This window comes from Labeo rohita, chromosome 24, assembly GCF_022985175.1.
Source record: "Labeo rohita strain BAU-BD-2019 chromosome 24, IGBB_LRoh.1.0, whole genome shotgun sequence".
In the NCBI taxonomy this organism is placed as follows: domain Eukaryota; kingdom Metazoa; phylum Chordata; class Actinopteri; order Cypriniformes; family Cyprinidae; genus Labeo; species Labeo rohita.
This window is the reverse complement of record NC_066892.1, coordinates 4,298,764-4,315,741: the sequence shown is the minus strand read 5'-3', so window position 1 is coordinate 4,315,741 and position 16,978 is coordinate 4,298,764. Positions and strand designations below refer to the sequence as shown.

Sequence of the window (16,978 nt, the reverse complement as noted above, 5' to 3'; positions counted from 1 at the left end):
AAAGAAAATATCCAAAATACACAAAGCTTTATTCAGTGTTCAGATTTCTGTTCTGGAAATGTTTGTTTAGTCAGTGCATTTTTAATTAGATAATGCCTAATTTGCATATTTAAACATAACGTTTCAGAAAACTTAAAAAAAAAAATTGCAATTCTTAATGTAATCAACTGGGGAAGTATGATTACAGTTGAAGCCAAAAGTTTACACACCTTGCATAATTTGCAAAATGTTAATTATTTTATTAAAATAAGAGGGATCATACCATACTGCTCACTGATGCTCCAAAAGGAAAAATCATGCATTAAGACCCAGGGGTGAAAACTTCTGAACAGAATGGAGATGTGCACATGCACATTTTTCTTATTTTGCCTAAATATCATATATATATATTTTTTAATTTTGTACTGCCCTTTAGAAGCTACAGAAGATATTTACATGTTTCCCAGAAGACAAAATAAGTTAAATTTACCCTGATCTTCAAATTCAAAAAATTACTGATACCAATTAAAATGCATTTTGTATGATCCCTATTATTTTTGTAAAATAATAAACGTTTTACAGGTTCTGCAAGGTGTATGTAAACTTTTGACTTCAACTGTACATCTATTAGATGTATTTTTTAACCTATTCATCTGGGGTACCTTGGCTTCATAGAAAGTTTTACCAAAAAGCATTCATCAATGCATCACTCACGTTTTGATTTCTGTCTGGTGCATAGTTTAAAACACAAATAGCGTATTGTAAGCACCACAGCTCCCCCTACTGCCACTACCACTGCTAGTAAAAAGGCCATTACGTCTAAAGAGTGATATGAGTACCACGGCATCTTATAAGAGTCTGTCCGTAAATGTGCTGCTCCCTTATGCCGCATGACGTACTCTATCCAAAAGAGGGCGCTGTCTTGCGGTTGTACAGGCTGGTCTTTGTGCAGCCTAGACAGCCGTCGCATGTTGTCCCTGTACGACGGTTGCTCTAAAACCTCCCGCACTGCTGTTAAAAAGCTCTGGCTGTCCAATTTGGTGACATCGAGAACCTTAGCCACCCCTCGTACCTTAAGACGCAACATGTTCTCAAACTGATCAAAAAGCAAGGGAATCCCAACCACTGGAACGCCATGGTAGATAGCCTCATAAATGCCATTCGTTCCACCGTGAGCGACAAATGCACGTGTTTTAGGATGACCGAGCAGGTCGTTCTGCGGAAGCCACTTAACCAGAAGAGTGTTGTTGCCTAGATTATGAGGACGCTCTCCTAAATGCCTCCAGATGACTCGCTGAGGCAGCTGAGCAAAACCGGCAGCGATTTCAGATGTGATTTCACTAGGAAGACCTTTCACAAGCGTCCCGAGCGTCATCACGACCACACCGTGTTCTCCTGAGCCTTGCACAAACTCCTCCAGCTCTGGAGGTAAGGGCTTGGAGGGTTTGCATTGGAAGCCTCCGATGTAGACGACGTTGGGCATGGTTGGACGCGGAAACTCGAAGACGAAGTCTGACCTCATGAGCCAGATATCCGCTCCTTGCAGCAAGTGGTAGAAATCCGTTTCGGGTCCAAAATAGCGTGCAACCAGCTTGTCATATGCTGGTCTTACAATAAAATGGTCAATGCATGTGTTTAGCACATAATAGAAGATGTTCTTCAGCCTTTGTCCAAATGACATGCGGTTTGGCAACTGGCTTAACGCTGCAGGGACGTAGGAAACCGGAGAAGGCGCGATAACAGAGTGCCCTTCTCCACTAGTGATCCATTTTACATTGTACACCACTGGTAATTTGAGTTTATGAGCCACCAGCACACCTGGAGGCAGACCTGGATCGATAAGAGCCAAGTCGTAACGTTCCTCAAAGAGCTGTTTCATCAACACCGGGTTTTCGAACATTTCCACAACCAGCTGACTTGCATGGCAGTGCATGCCGTAGAGAGTCTTCAGCATCTTCCAATAGAACTGCATGAATGCAACCGGAGATCCTCCGTGTTTTTGTATCTCGATCATTTCACTCAGAAACGAGATGAAGAAATCTTGGTTCTCGATGTTCATGGGCTCTGATAGGGTCACCGTTATGGCTTTGTAGTGCGGTGAATGCTCCTTGATGTACCAGCTGCTTGCGGTTCGCACCACGGTGACCTCGTGTCCTCTGGAGTGAAGGTCCTCAATCAGTAGATTCATGTTGACCCAGTGGCTTCCGTCCAGAGGAAAAACAAGGACTTTGCCGGTAAGAGCAGTGGGAATGTCGGTGGAGAGGAGCATGGATAGCAGCAGAAGACATCGTGAAGGTTTTAGGACGTTCATTGCTCCCTAGTGCACAGAGAAACACTTATGTTTACCGTAATTCCTTGAACAAAAAAGTTTGCTCTGTTTATTTGATCTAACACATTCCTCTAATGCCAGAAAATATTTCCTGCTTGAGTGCGTGCATGGACACACACAGTGTTTCTGAATCCCTAAACAGAGTTTTATTTAAAACAGATGTGTTTTGTTAACTGTAGAGTTTTTGGAGGAAGACTGTATGTTGTATAAACTAGTATTCTTTATGGTTGCAACATGCAAATTAAAAAAAAAAGACTAGAAATTCTAACTGTTATTTTCTGCATGAGTATGATTCAACAATAACTAGACCGTTATAAGGTTATAAAGGTTCATTAGAAACAGAGCTGTTTAAACTAGATGCGGAAGAAAAATAAATCATTTTTACCTTCTTTTGTTGCCTCTCTTCCTCTCTCTTGTGAAACGAGGGTTTGTTCAGTCTGGTTCCAAGTCCAGATCGTGGTTTGGTCTTGCATAACCGAGTGGAGTTAATCCCAGAAAAGTGGGCGTTGTTAATGCAGTGTTGTGTTTGAGTTCGAGTTTGCGTGAGAAGCGTGCTCTCTTGCTGTTTCGCAAAAACCTCCTCCAGGACCTAAAACAATGGAAATGCACATGTTATTTGACACAAATACCACTCAAGAGATCTCCGTTTGAGAGAGTATACATATAAAGAGAGAGGCAGAGAAATGAAAATGAATCATTAACTCCATTGCGGTTTCTCTGTTTCTCTTTACTGGCCCTGGTGAAAAAAACAGCATATGCTGGTAGGTATGTTTTGATGCTGGTTTAAGATGGTCCTTTGCTGGTTTATGCTGGTCCTTAGCTGGTTTAAGCTTAAACCAGCATCAAAACCTACAGAAGCATAATAATTTAGAAAGTAAATTAGATCAAATGTAAGGTATTTAAACTGCTTAGACAAGAATAAAGTGAGACTGTAAAGCACGCAAGATGACAAGAAAATATTGTTTAAAAAAATATTTCAAATAAGACAAACATTTTATTAAATAATATTAAGTGTGTTTTAGTCGATATTGTTTTGCATATTTTTTTTTATTATTTATTATTTATTTTGTTTTCTTTGGTTAAGCAGTAGTTTAACAAGTGTGCAGAAATTATTAAAAAAGTGATTAAATAAAATAAATAATTTAAATAAAATTCCTACTGAAAAAAATAGTACAGTGGGCTGACAAAATGACGTGGAAAAAAGGCGGCAAATGCATTGGGCATGCGCACATCCTGAGCGGGCGGTAAACTTTACTCTTCAAGAAAGTCACGAACATTCAGACCTTCGCAGCAACTTTGAGGTAAAATCCAAACATTGCTAAGGATATTATCAATTTCGACCTGCCATATAGTGAAATAAGGTGAATGTTTGGTGAATTTTTAAGTTGCGAGTTTACGAGGCATCACTCGATCTGTTTGTAAATGGCGGTGTTTGCGTTTTGTATTATTTTCTTACTTATATTTGTGGCCCTGGACCACAAAACCAGTCATAAAGGTAATTTTTTTGGAATTGTGAAAACATCTGGAATCTGAGGGCGCAAAAAATACATATATATCAAAATATTAAGAAAATCGCATTTAAAATTATCCAAATTAAGTTCTCAGCAATGCGTATTACTATTCAGAAATTAAGTTTTGATATATTTACGGTAGGAAATTTACAAAGTTTTCATGGAAAATGATCTTTACTTAATATCCTAATAATTTTTATAAAGGTAAATCGTTCATTTAGACTCATACAATATGTTTTTGGCTGTTGTTACAAAAATACCCGTGCTTCTTAAGATCCAGGGTCACATATGTATTACCAGTTTGCAGATGTTGTGTTATTTTATTTTAAACAATATATATTTATCTCAAGTTAGTCTGCTACCATTTAGTATAAACAACATAACACCACAAGATGGCGACATTTACAAGTGTATATTGTGATTGAGCTTGAAGACAAATCAACAATTAGTACACGTTTACGTTTTCATGTTCATGTTCAGTCACTGATAGTATATTAGTAAAGCCTAACACCACTAAACGTTTATCTGATATGATTAATTTATAATTTACGCCATTTCATAATGAGCGAAAGCTTTATTTTTAGGTCAGAAGAGGTTGGCGCTGTCACAAAGATAAGCATTTTGGAGGATATCAAGCATAACATCTGAATGTTTGCCCTCTTGATCCACAATCATTAACAATAAATGTCAAAACGTGTCAAAATCAATGTTAGTTAATAAAGATGGGAATCTAGTTTGATATATTTAATTGCATCAAATGCTAAAATCCACTATGGTAGACTGAAAATGGTCCAGATTAATCGTACATCATAATTAAAATCAAAACAGTGTTTAGTTTCAAATAAATGTGTTAATTTCATAGTCTTGGAACACTGTGCCAACCAACCAATTAACAATATTTTGGAAATATTTTGTAAAATCTCTGTGCAAGCAAAGAGCGTGTGTGAATAAGGAAGAGAGGATATGAGCAGATTTAATTCAAACAGTAACATGTCATATAGATCTAAAGCACAGATTCTGAGTAATATGTGTGCATGTACAAACAGCCTGCAATGCAAACTCAAACTGACACGTCGCTCTGTATGGTGGGTGGAAAAGACAAAACACGCACACATACACAGAAACAAACACACAGATCTGTGGGCAGGTACTATTCTGACATCAAAAAGTATGCTTTGGCACGTTACTGTGTGTGTGTTTTTATGTATGTGTGTGTGTGTGCTGTCCGCACCGTAGGAAGCATACATGTAAATCAAAACCATCTTTATTTCCCACATCTGAGCTTTACGACCTCCACAGAAACAACAATCACTCCTACTTATAAAAAGACAAGTGAATCTTTGTTTCGCTGCATTAAAAACCTTGACCCAAAACAACAGATAACAATTTAATTACAGTAAATAACTTATGGTTTATAGACAATATAATGTTTTATTCAGAAGAATCGACTATCTTCCATTATACACAAACATAATTTCTGTTAATTGGTTTGGCCAATTTTTGCACACAGTGAACTAAAAAGTAAAAAAAGTATGTTTTTTTTTTTTTTTTTTTTTTTTTTACCTAAAACACATTTACAGGAATGCACAATATATTGTACTATATTGATTATTGGTTGATATTAGAGATTAATTTATTGGGATTAATATTTATAAATCCGTTATTTTTACATATTAAGTCATAATTATGAGACCTGTTTTATAATTTGAACTTTTTATGTCAATTTTTTTCTTATGTGGCAAAAATAAGTATTGAAAAAAAATGCATTTAATTGTTAATTATGTTTTTTCTCTATTTTTAAATTTATTTGCTGTCATATAACATTTTTACTGTACATTATATAATGTATAATGCCTAAACTGACTTGTTTATTTTAGTGTTATTAATATTTATTTATACAAGTATGTATAGAATTTTAAAACTGGCTGTTTACTGGTTGCCAGCCGTAATAAAAATAATTATTAATTGAAATACTTAATAATTTCGTCCAGCATTTTAATATGTGCATTCATGCATAACAACACAGACTCATAAAATAATTTCTTTATATTTTGGTGCTGAAAAATATATTTTTGTACCTTAATTAGGATGTACAGTAGTGTCAACTTTGGCCACTATACACTGTAAAAAAACAATTTGTTGAGTCAACTTAAAAAAATTTGTTACCCTGCTGCCTTAAAATTATAAGTTCAGTCAACTCAAATTTTAGTCAACTTAAAAGGTTAAGTACTAAGTGAAAACTTAGATATTTTAGTTTACTAAACAATAATTTGGTTTGGTAAACTTAAAAGTTGGACTTGTTATCCAGTTGCTTTAAAATGTTAAATTGAATAAACTCAAATATCTAAGTTGTCACTTTACAAGTTGACTAAACTTTTTTGAGTTGACTGAACTTTTTTAAGGAATTTGGGTAACAAATTATTTTAAGTTGACTCAACAAATTGTTGTTGTTTTTTTTTTTTTTTTTTTTTACAATGCAGAGGAATATTAACATTTGTTAGATTTTTCTTTTCCCCTCTGTAATTTGCCCCAGGTCACCTTGACTATGAGGGGGAATAAAATATTACAGGGGACTTTAAGAAAAATTATGCATGAATTTTTTTTGGGTTCTTTTATGTTGCTGCACACAGCATAAAAACATGATATTAAAAATGAATGTCTATTTCCTGCTGTTTTCGCTTTCCCCTTGAGGGCTGTTTGTGACATTAGTGAGTGTCTCTTACAATATTTACCAGTATGTGTTCCTCAAATGCAGTGGTACCATAAAATAGTGTGATAGTTATGCTGTGTGAATGCATTGTGTAACTTGTAAGGAGATGCTGAAATGCTGTTTTTAATGCTTTTCACTGCTTTTAAACTTATCAGCTATTGCCTTTCCTCTGAGTGCTGCCAGACATAAAGACAACGGCAGAAAAAACACACACATATGTGTTCATGCATACAGACACTGAGCACATGCGTGCAAACACAGCTCCTAAGATCATTCTAGCTTACATCATGGTCTGTCCGGCCCAGCCCGAGGTTTATCTGTACATTATGTTTGCTTTCAAGTAAAATCGAATAAGGAACAAGAAATCCCCCCTCGCTCAAGGATGAGCAGGACGCGTGCATCTCTCCAGGGACTTGTGACTGACTCAAGGGTCTTGTTGTTCTCAGCTGGCGGACGCATGGGGAGGAAAAGAGCTGTGGAGGAAGTAAATTACGCAGGGAGGGCTGGAAAAGTCTCTGTTCTTGTCGCATTACTGCGGCCGCCGTCAAGGGCACCGCGGCCGCGGTTTGAGTCACTGCGCTCGGAGCTCCGCACGGCCTTCGTTCCCTGCAGCCAATGATCAACATTCTCTCTGTTTCAGTGACTCACAGCAATAGTCAGCAAGCCCTCCCCTAGTCTTCATCATGTCCCATGACAGAATCACAAACCACAAGAGATGATGGGAAAGTATTCACTGTTTGTGTGAAAACGCACCTTCGGTTTTAGACTGCTGTGTGCAGTGGGACAAATGAAAGGCACCGTGAACTTACACAGAAAAAATCCCTGGGGCAACCTGAATTTAAAGGGATACTTTAGCCAAAAATGGTTTACTCACTTGTGTCCTTCCAAACCGGTATGACTCTTTTCTGCTGCTAGAATATAAAAGATATATTAAGGACATTAGCTTTCATTGTATAAATATAAAACAGACAAAACATTTTCTAAATAAGAAAAAAATCTGGTTTGGAACGACATGGAAATTGAGTTCTTTTTGGGTGAACTGTCACTTTAAGTACCCTTCTCAAGTGATGGCTCGTGGCTTACTAGCTATTCTGGTTACTAGAGCTGACCTTTAACCGCTACATCATTGCAAACAGGAACTTGAACTGGAATCAAATGAATAAAATGAATTCAAAACTCATTTTACTTCTGTAATTCCAGAATGAACCAGAAAATATGTTGGTTGGACCTACAGTTAAGGTCAAAAGTTTACATACACCTTGCAGAATCTGCAAAATGTTAATTATTTTACCAAAATAAGAGGGATCATACAAAATGCATGTTATTTTTTATTTAGTACTGACCTGAATAAGACATTTCTCATAAAAGATGTTTACATATAGTCCACAAGAAAAAGCATCAGTTGCATATGAGTCCCTCAGTTGTCCTCAGTGTGAAAAGATGGATCTCAAAATCATACAGTCATAGTTTGAAAGGGTTCAAATACACAAAAATGCTGAAAAACCAAAGAATTTGCGGGACCTGAAGGATTTTTCCTGAAGAACAGTGGGTGATTTAACTGTTCACGACAAAGGGACTCATGAACAACTATCACAAAAAAGTGCTTTAACATAATTAGTTAGTTGCAGCATTTCTAATTTTTTCTGTTTATATTTCAGATAATAAAATGATTTAGTTTTGGTTAATGATAATAACCCTGTTTTTTGATTTCAGGTTAACTTTACCAACTCCATTCTCAAGATTGAGCACTAGCCCCTACAGCTGCAATGGAACATCTTTTGTGTTGGCTGAGAATCAGACCCAGGTGTCCTGCATGGCAGGAAAATTCTACCACTGTACTAGTAATGCGCCCATAACAAGCCCAAGGCTGTACATTTCCAAGCAGGTCTTCTTTCAGACCTGACGTTCATTAAATAAATGGCTAGAAAGGACCTGTAATAAACCAGCAACCTCAGGAAACCATTTACCACCTGCTTCAACCGCCTGTGTGATCTTCTTGAGCTCTTCGCTTAAGGTTGGTGCATGCAGTGTAGTCTTTTCTATCCTTTATGATTGTTGCTTGTCAGGAATGTACATGTCGAACGTAATGTTAGTATGACAGTGTCTTCCAAATGCACTTCCAAATGTCTTTTATGTCAGACTGTGCTTGTGTTTGATCATGCGATCAGTTGGGTCATGTTTTGACATGTTGACACGCATATCAAAGAATTCAAGTGATTGAAATCCATCATGGCTGGACGAAAGAGGGAATTTGTGGACTGCTCATTTTTCAAAGTGAACTTGAGGTAAATTGTAATTATAAAATTCAGGGGAAACCTACCAAGGTATTGTACTAACTTCTGTTTTTCTATCTCTCACACAGAGTACGTCATTAATTGCATTTAAACCAATTCTTAATTAGACGACTGTTGTAGGAGCAGCCACACAGCGGGATTGTGACGCATCATTTCTGACACTGTCAGAAGTTCGTTGGAGGCTAAAATTCATCACAAGGGCAATTAATTGTTCGCCGGTGAGCATGTCACACTGAACTTTCAAAGACCTGTAATGAAACTGTTCCAAAAATGCTAATTTGTCCCTGATGGAAAAATGTTGTGCACTGGGTTTTAGCCCCTAATCCAGCTTTCACATCTCACAGTTTCTTGTTTCTTGTTCTTTTCAGGTTAAAGGAGAAGTTCACCTGCAGAATAAAAATATCCTGGTAATTTACTCTGGTGGACAGCACCATTAAAGTCTATTATATGGAGTAAATTGGTGGTATGTGGAAAAGTGGAGTTGCACTGACTTGCATGCGCTTTAGATCAAAATACCTCCTGAACAAACAAATACTGTAAATGTAATATTACAGTAGCCAGCTGTTCCTGGAATGCCTGGATCATCAACAAATGATCATCAGCTTTCATACGAGTTAGCGTTTATTTAATGAACGAGACAATTATGTGCACGCCTGTAGCGTGTTCTCATAATCCGAGGGAGCAATGGAAGAATTACTGTGTTTACCACACATAAATAAACAATGACATAATTACATAACGATGCCAGGAAGATGCGTCGAGGGCGGTTTTGAGAGACAGAGAAAGAGCGAAGCGGAAAAATCCTTTTGCTTGCACTCAGCAGGTGTCCCTTTCGATTAACTGACGCTTAGAATGCATCCTGTCATATTTACTGGACCATCACGCAGACGGAGAAAACAGACTATCTCTTCTTCGTCTTCCTTCTTGCCTTGTGCCTTATCTAACCACCACGTCTAAACCCTGCCATCGAGTCCTACTGCTCAACAAGTGGAAAATCAAATCATATTTCAAAAGAGCGCACAATAAAACACACTTAAAGGACTTGGCGTTGGGTTTCCCCAAATACCCTTCTATCTCTCTTATTCTCTCTCGCTCTCCCACTGTTTCTTCATTTGCAGAAAGCCTCCTCCCACTTGTCCTTTTTGAGTCATACAAAGAAACCCACTAGAAGGGCATTCTCTCTCTGTCTCTCTCAATCCTACTTCCTTTCTCCACGCCCAAACACTTCTCTCTACTCACCTGCTGAAACAGTCAGTGCTCCCTCTCTCTCTCTCTTTCCTTCAAGCAAGAAAGGCATACACACACACGCTCATCTGAGATCCCTGGTGGTCTCATTTCCCCTCTCATCTCCGTGAGCACCTGACGTTGAGGGAGCTCGTTCCCTCTCACTTCCAGAGGTCAATATTCCGGCTTGCGGCGAGAGCTCCGCGCTGGCGGCCCAGCCGCTTTCCCGCTTCAGCCTGGGACGGAAGACCCTGCTAGGGGCTGGCGTGGCCGTCATGCTGCTCTTGGTGCTGGTGGTCCTCATTCCTGTTCTGGTTCATCTGGCAGGCAGCACTGAAAACGGAGGTCAGTACGAGATGCTGGGCACTTGCCGAATGGTCTGCGACCCATTCCTGGAAAAAACTGGCACTACGGCCGGTATTGGCACAGGCACTGCTATCACCAATACTCAGTTGGAAGCTGAAGCGCTGACTGATCATAGCATGGGACCTCCGTTGCCAACCTACGCCCATGGACCGCAGGGCAAACCCGGCCGGCAAGGAAAACCAGGGCTACCAGGACCTCCGGGACCTCCAGGACCCCCTGGACCACCTGGAGAGCCAGGTCCTCCAGGACCAATAGGGCCACCGGGAAATAAAAACCACACAGAACGACCGGAGATCTTTGCTCTGGGTGGAAGGACGGCTACCGGAATGGGGACGGCCGTCTATACCATGGGACCCCGCGTGGCCTTTTACGCAGGTCTGCGAAACCCACAGGAGGGCTATGAGGTTCTGAGGTTTGACGATATAGTTACGAACATTGGAAATAACTACGATGGAGCGACTGGGAAATTTGTGTGCAAGGTTCCAGGGACGTACTTCTTCACGTACAACGTCCTCATGAGAGGAGGGGATGGAACAAGTATGTGGGCGGATCTCCTGAAAAACGGACAGGTAAGAATTTTGCTGTTAACACACCTGTACTGAGGTTTATGAAAATACATATGTGATCCTGGATCACAAAACCAGTTATAAGGGTCAAATTTGAGTTTTATACATCATATGAAAGCTAAATAAATAAACTTTTCATTGTCCTTTCACTGATAGGACAATATTTGGCCAAAATACAACTATTTGTAAATCTGTAATATGAGGGTGCAAAAAAAATCTAAATATTGAGAAAATCACCAAGTTGTCTAAATTAATTTTTTACTAATTAAAACTTTACTTTACAAAAATGAACTTTACAAAATATCTGCATGAAACATAATCTTTACTTAATATCCTAATGTTTTTTGGCACAAAAGAAAAATCTATAATTTTGATTCATACAATGTATTTTTGGCTATTGCTACAAATATACCCATCCGACTTATGACTGGTTTTGTGGTCCAGGGTCACATTTGAACTTTTTACAGTCTATGCATAACCCTCAGCCCTTAAGATCTATCATTTTATGTTTTTGAGTCTTATTATGTTGTACACACAACACATGCTCCCTCATGCCTCATCTGACCATGACACAGGGAACAAGAAAAGATTTACAGTACACACATTTACCCGAATGATTACATTTATTGACATCTGTTGTTTTGTACAGTGTTAATTATAATGACTACAGATTCAGATGTCTGTGTCTGCTTTAAATGGAAAGATAAGGTGCGTATTTTTCCGACAGCATATGCGATGCATATATTACATAACACTGACGAAACACAGACTACCGCAAGGATGCAATTCCTCGAGTTTCTGAATGATTCCACTCCAGTGGGTTTCAATCTGAATATTCATATTCAGGATATCCCGTATGTAACACAGAGTGCATTTAGGGTTGCTTTCCAGCAAAGGTCAGTTTCATGTTTGAGATGAACTTCAGTCAAGTCTATGGTCAATGTAAACCATAAACAAGGGAAGGTTTCACTGAAGCAAGAGTTCGCCTCTAGTCAGAAGGGCTGCTGTGTGTGTGTGTGTGTATGCATGCTACACTCGTCTTCTGGCATCCCTCAGTGTGTCATTGTGAATCAGGGCCCTTCTCAAACACCCACGTCCACTCAAACACATCCACAAATTCAGTATGAGTATTTCACACATGCTGTATAAATACTTTAAAGATGCTACTCACATCAGAACATGATTTTAAGATGCATGTCTTATATATATATATATATATATATATATCATGCATTTATAAATATGGCTAATCTGAATATATCTTTTAGCTAGGCTGTGAGCTCTAATTATAGTTCCCTCATGCTCGGGTCAGTCATACACATGGAAACACATGATGAATATCTGTTCAAACACAGATGCAGACATGTATAAATGCACACCCACGCATGCTGTGTGCTTGAGTCAGCTGTGTTACTCATATGAGTACGGAGAGTGATGGCCCACAGCGACAGCATTTCACCGTCTGACTGATGCCCTCATATTTGAGCGACTTGGTCCCTGTCCATCAAAAAAGTAAATGACAAAATCGTCCATCCTCTCATGCTCCCAAATAAACATTTAAAGCACTTTTTATCCCATTAACTCAAACCTACTTAAAGTTGTTGGAACTTGACTGGTTTTGAATGGAAGGTGGCTTGTTTTATTTATAGAGGCTGAAAATAATGAGGAGAGTGGTGAGAGTGTGATGGGAATGTGACACAGACTGGACACAAACCCACATTTCACAGTTAGAAACAGCTCAATATGTCAGAGCATATTGGTCCCTTTTCAAAGTCCCTTTTAAGGAACTCTGTGGTCGTCTGGTAAAACCTCCGACTGCCTTTTTCTACACACGCAATAGGCGTGCAATTACAGGTTATATGCAGTTGAATAAAGAAAGAAAAAATCACCAAAAGTCCTTGACAAAATTATGTTTCGATTGCATATACAGACCTGGCAGCAATGATGTGATAAAATATACTTTTTAAGCTCAAATCATGCAATTAGGATTTAAGTAGTGGCTTCATGCTATAGTTTCAGTATTTCAGAGTTTTGGCTGTGCTGTCAACTTAATGCAATGCACATGTAAACCATGTGCAAATAACACCATGAATTTTCTTTTTAAAAAACAGCTTTCATGTTATGTATTGAATTGTATATTAATGCATGTTAGTTTTATCGCAATTGCTGAAATCCTGTATGAAGGAAGAAGACTTCTTTAAGGCAACAACATTTCCTTTGTAGGATTCATGTATTTAAATGAACTGAGGAACATCCAATTCTTGTTTGCCTGCAGCTTTACTTCTGATCGCATTTTCATAATTTACATTTTTAAAAGGTCTGCTTTAGAAGAGGCGCAGATAAACCAGCTATTCGAAACAGATTCATGAAAACATTGTTAGCTCATTTTAATCTGCCGGAAAAAACACAGCTGGCAATTTGAGAGTCAGACAGTATGTCATCAAAGTAATGAGATGATATGGCATTGCATAAACAGGAAAAAAACAAAATGCTTCAATCCCATCAGTCTCACCTAAAGAAAAGCTGTAAAGAAATGTTTCATCCAGAAATGGAAGTTATTTGTTTACCCGTATGTCCTAAAACGCATAGGACTATGTATTTATTAGACAAGAAAAAAAATTGTAGTAATTGTAGTACAAAAAATAAAACTATGCCAATATTACAAAATATAACATTAAAAAGTGTATAAATTACTTTCTTTCTAAAGAAACTTTGAGAGTGAATGGGGAAAGTCACGTGAGAGGAGGCAATGCCTCTATCGCGATATGATTGGATGTGACTGGTTATGATTGGCTGTTTTTGATAGTGTAAGTAATAGATTTTTATTTTTTTTTTTTTTTTTAAGTACAGTAAAAACTGTAATATTGTAAATATTTTTAGAAATTAAAATACATGCTTATTTTTTTGTATATATTTTAAAATGTAATTTATTCCTGTGATGCAAAGCTGAATTTTCAGCTTCATTACTCCAGTCTTCAGAGTCACATGATCCTTCCGAAATCATTTTAATATGCTGATTTGCAGCTTAAGAAAAAATTCTGATTATTATTAGTGTTTAAAACAGTTGTGTTGCTTCATATTTTTGAGGAAACCGTGATACGTTTTGTTTAATGAATAATAAAGTTCAAATTAATCTAAAATATAAATCTTTTGTAACATTATAAATGTCTGTACTGTCACTTTTATTTACTTTTTGCTAAACAAAATACGAATTTAATTAAAAAACAACTTTACCCACCACATCTTTCAGGTTTCCTTTTAAGGTCTTTTGACTAAAAACTGAACAGCTGTATTAAAATGTCACATTGAGCTGAAGGTCTCTCTTGTTCCTCTTCCTCTGTTTGCAGGTGAGAGCCAGTGCCATCGCTCAGGATCAGGATCAGAGTTACGACTATGCCTCAAACACCGTCATCCTGCATCTCGACCCCGGGGACGAGATCTTCATCAAGCTAGACGGCGGGAAAGCGCATGGCGGGAACAGCAACAAGTACAGCACTTTCGCTGGCTTCATTCTGTACAGTGACTAGGGGTCAAAAGGTCATCAAGTTCTAGCTCAGTCTGTAGGTAAGAGACATAATTGATTCAAGTTGCAAATCTGATTTTTGTCAACACATTTAGGTCGCAAACAATTTCTTATTTCTTTTTGTCGTTTTTGTTTTACCTCTACGTTTTTGTTTGCCACAGGGTGTTTTCACCTGAAATTCAACAGCTATACACTCATAACTGAGTCACAAAACATTGGATAATTTGTTTAAAGGGTCAAATGATTCATTATGCTCCTTGAAGGGAAAGGCCCTGTATGTTTTGTTTGTAGTAGACACATGGTTTTAAAGCCTGGATCCAACAAGAACACAACTGGAAGTGGTTTACCTTTCAACAGACACACATCAACCAGAACGAGAGAGCCAGGCTTCAGGGTTTCAAGCCCAGTCAAGTGAGTGTTGATATTTCATTATGACATTGTCTTTGTACTGTATGTATGATCAATCTGTGAATCTGCGCTGATGTTAATCAATGTCTCTGACATAATGTGAAGTGAATGACCTTCAATGAAACCCTAAATCTTAATGAGTGTATGCACCTGGTTTTGACTGCTGTAAATTACACCTCGTCCCTGAGAGTCTGTTGTAAATCATAGTAGTGCATCTGTTTGTGATTGCTGTGTGGATGTGGAAGTGCTAACACAAATAAAGCTAAGCTTTTATTTCAGCGTATAGCTAAAGCTAAACCCGTTCATTGCTGTTTTTACCAATGAATTATGAAGTATGTGGCTGATATTACCATTAAAATTAATCTTAGCCCACTAAGTTACCACTTAATGATGGACGGAGATCTATAATGCATTGTAACTGTAACAGTGATGCTGGTTTATGATGATGACGACCACTATCTGAAATGATGTCCTGTATATATCACACTAGTCATGACCTGTAAAATGTATCTAGGTATCTAAATGTAACAGCTTATAGATTTTTGCTTTTGCTAATAAATGGGATTTTTCTAACACTATGGTCTGTGCGGTCTGTTGTCTACATAGACAGCTGTCTTCTAAGGGAGCATCCTTAACGTAGAGAAATAGTTCACCCAAAAATTAACATTTGGGGAAAATGTACTCACCCTCAAGCCATCCAAGATGTAGATGAGTTTGTTTCCTTCTCAGATTTGGAAAATGTAGCACTGCATCACTTGCTCACCAATTGAGCCTCTGCAGTGAATGGGTGCCGTCAGAATGAGAGTTTAAATAGCAGATTAAAAACGTCACAATAATCCACAAGTAACCCACACCACTCCAGTTCATTGATTAACATCTTGCAAAGTGAAAAGATGAGTTTTTGTAAGAAACAAATCCATTGTTCACTTGCTCACCAATGGATCCTCTGTAGTGAATGGGTGCCGTCATAATGAGAGTTTAAACAGCTGATAGAAACGTCACTATAATCACAAGTAATGCACACCACTCCAGTCCATTGATTAACATCTTACAAAGCAAAAAGCTGCGTTTTTGTAAGAAAGATCATTAAGACTTTTTAACTTTTAAATGAGTCCACAATCCATAATAACGCTTCTTCCAGTAAAAAAATTCTATCCTCTGTTGTCCTCTCACATCAAAATACACTAACATATTTGTTTAGATCTGTTTCGGACTGTTTTTACTTGTAAACAGTGCTTGATTTGTGCATATTTCTCTCCTGATTCAGACAAAATAATTTTTTCACTGGTGAAAGCAATATTATGAATAGAGGACGCAACAGTTTAAAGTTAAAAATGTCTTAATGATGGATTTGTTTCTAAATTATCATAAGATGATAATTGATGGACTGGAGTGGTGTGGATTACTTGTGGACTATTGTGATGTTTTTATTAGCTGTTTGGACTCGTATTCTGACGGCACCCATTCACTACAAAGGATCCATTGGTGAGTAAGTGATGCAATGATAAATGTCTCCAAATCTGATGAAGAAACAAATTAATCTGCATCTTGGATGGCCTGAGGATGAGTTCCTTTTTTTAGCAAATTATTTTTGGCTGAACTGTTCCTTTAAATGGAACCTCATTAGTAACTTTTGAAGTATTATTTATATACTACAACAACTTAGAAAAAACACAAAATCCCCCTTTTGTGCCAGTCCGTATGCCGTTAATCATAAATGAGCAGATGTCTGTGTTATAAAGACACAAGAAATTAGAACAGGAGAGATAAAGAGAAAAAAGGACTGATTTAACGATAAAGAAAAGTGGAGCGATCACAGCTAGGTATAATGAGTGTGAAATGCCACATGTCTGGAGGGAAGCACTTCCTCCTAATCAGAGATGATCAGTGTTTCAAAACAACACAAAGAGAGAGAAAAAGAGAGAGAGCCTTGGAGCTGCATGAGCCCCGGGAGGAGAGGCCAGAGATGAGGGCTGCTTATGTAAACAACAAGATGTTTAGATGTGGAGTTTAAATGACATGGTCTACTGCCGAGACACGCTACGCTTCATTTTCTGTAACCGCGGAC

At 37.9% G+C, this 16,978-nt stretch overlaps 2 protein-coding genes across 5 annotated transcripts; one reads left to right on the top strand and one right to left on the bottom strand.

The window, feature by feature from the left end:
• Nucleotides 1–10: 10 nt before the first annotated feature.
• LOC127155917 (UDP-glucuronosyltransferase 2A2) lies at nt 11–2,772 on the bottom strand. The gene is made up of 2 exons (XM_051098509.1): nt 2,694–2,772; nt 11–2,296 (listed from the first exon to the last, which is right to left on the bottom strand). Exon 2 carries the CDS (start codon nt 2,288–2,290, stop codon nt 686–688), a length of 1,605 nt encoding a protein of 534 aa, XP_050954466.1. The 5' UTR covers nt 2,291–2,296; nt 2,694–2,772; the 3' UTR covers nt 11–685.
• A 744-nt stretch (nt 2,773–3,516) lies between these two features.
• On the top strand, nt 3,517–15,467 carry LOC127155920 (C1q-related factor-like). 4 transcript variants are annotated; one of them, XM_051098517.1, is made up of 7 exons: nt 3,517–3,609; nt 8,243–8,543; nt 8,698–8,814; nt 8,892–9,041; nt 9,192–10,982; nt 14,327–14,543; nt 14,664–15,467. In XM_051098517.1, the coding sequence occupies exons 5-6, from the start codon at nt 10,323–10,325 to the stop codon at nt 14,504–14,506; spliced, it is 840 nt and encodes a 279-aa protein (XP_050954474.1). In that variant the 5' UTR covers nt 3,517–3,609; nt 8,243–8,543; nt 8,698–8,814; nt 8,892–9,041; nt 9,192–10,322; the 3' UTR covers nt 14,507–14,543; nt 14,664–15,467. The 4 variants fall into 4 exon arrangements, with proteins under 4 accessions (XP_050954474.1, XP_050954475.1, XP_050954473.1 ...); XM_051098518.1 differs by having other exon boundaries at nt 8,736–9,041; XM_051098516.1 differs by having other exon boundaries at nt 8,243–8,814.
• Nucleotides 15,468–16,978: the final 1,511 nt, after the last annotated feature.

What these genes read in the sequence shown, in the direction of transcription:
- LOC127155920 (XM_051098518.1), top strand. Translation starts at nt 10,323, where the DNA reads ATGCTGCTCTTGGTGCTGGTGGTCCTCATTCCTGTTCTGGTTCATCTG. An exon ending in ATCTCCTGAAAAACGGACAG is followed by an intron (nt 10,983 to 14,326) that starts GTAAGAATTTTG and finishes CTCTGTTTGCAG; the next exon opens with GTGAGAGCCAGTGCCATCGC.
- LOC127155917 (XM_051098509.1), bottom strand. Translation starts at nt 2,290, where the DNA reads ATGAACGTCCTAAAACCTTCACGATGTCTTCTGCTGCTATCCATGCTC.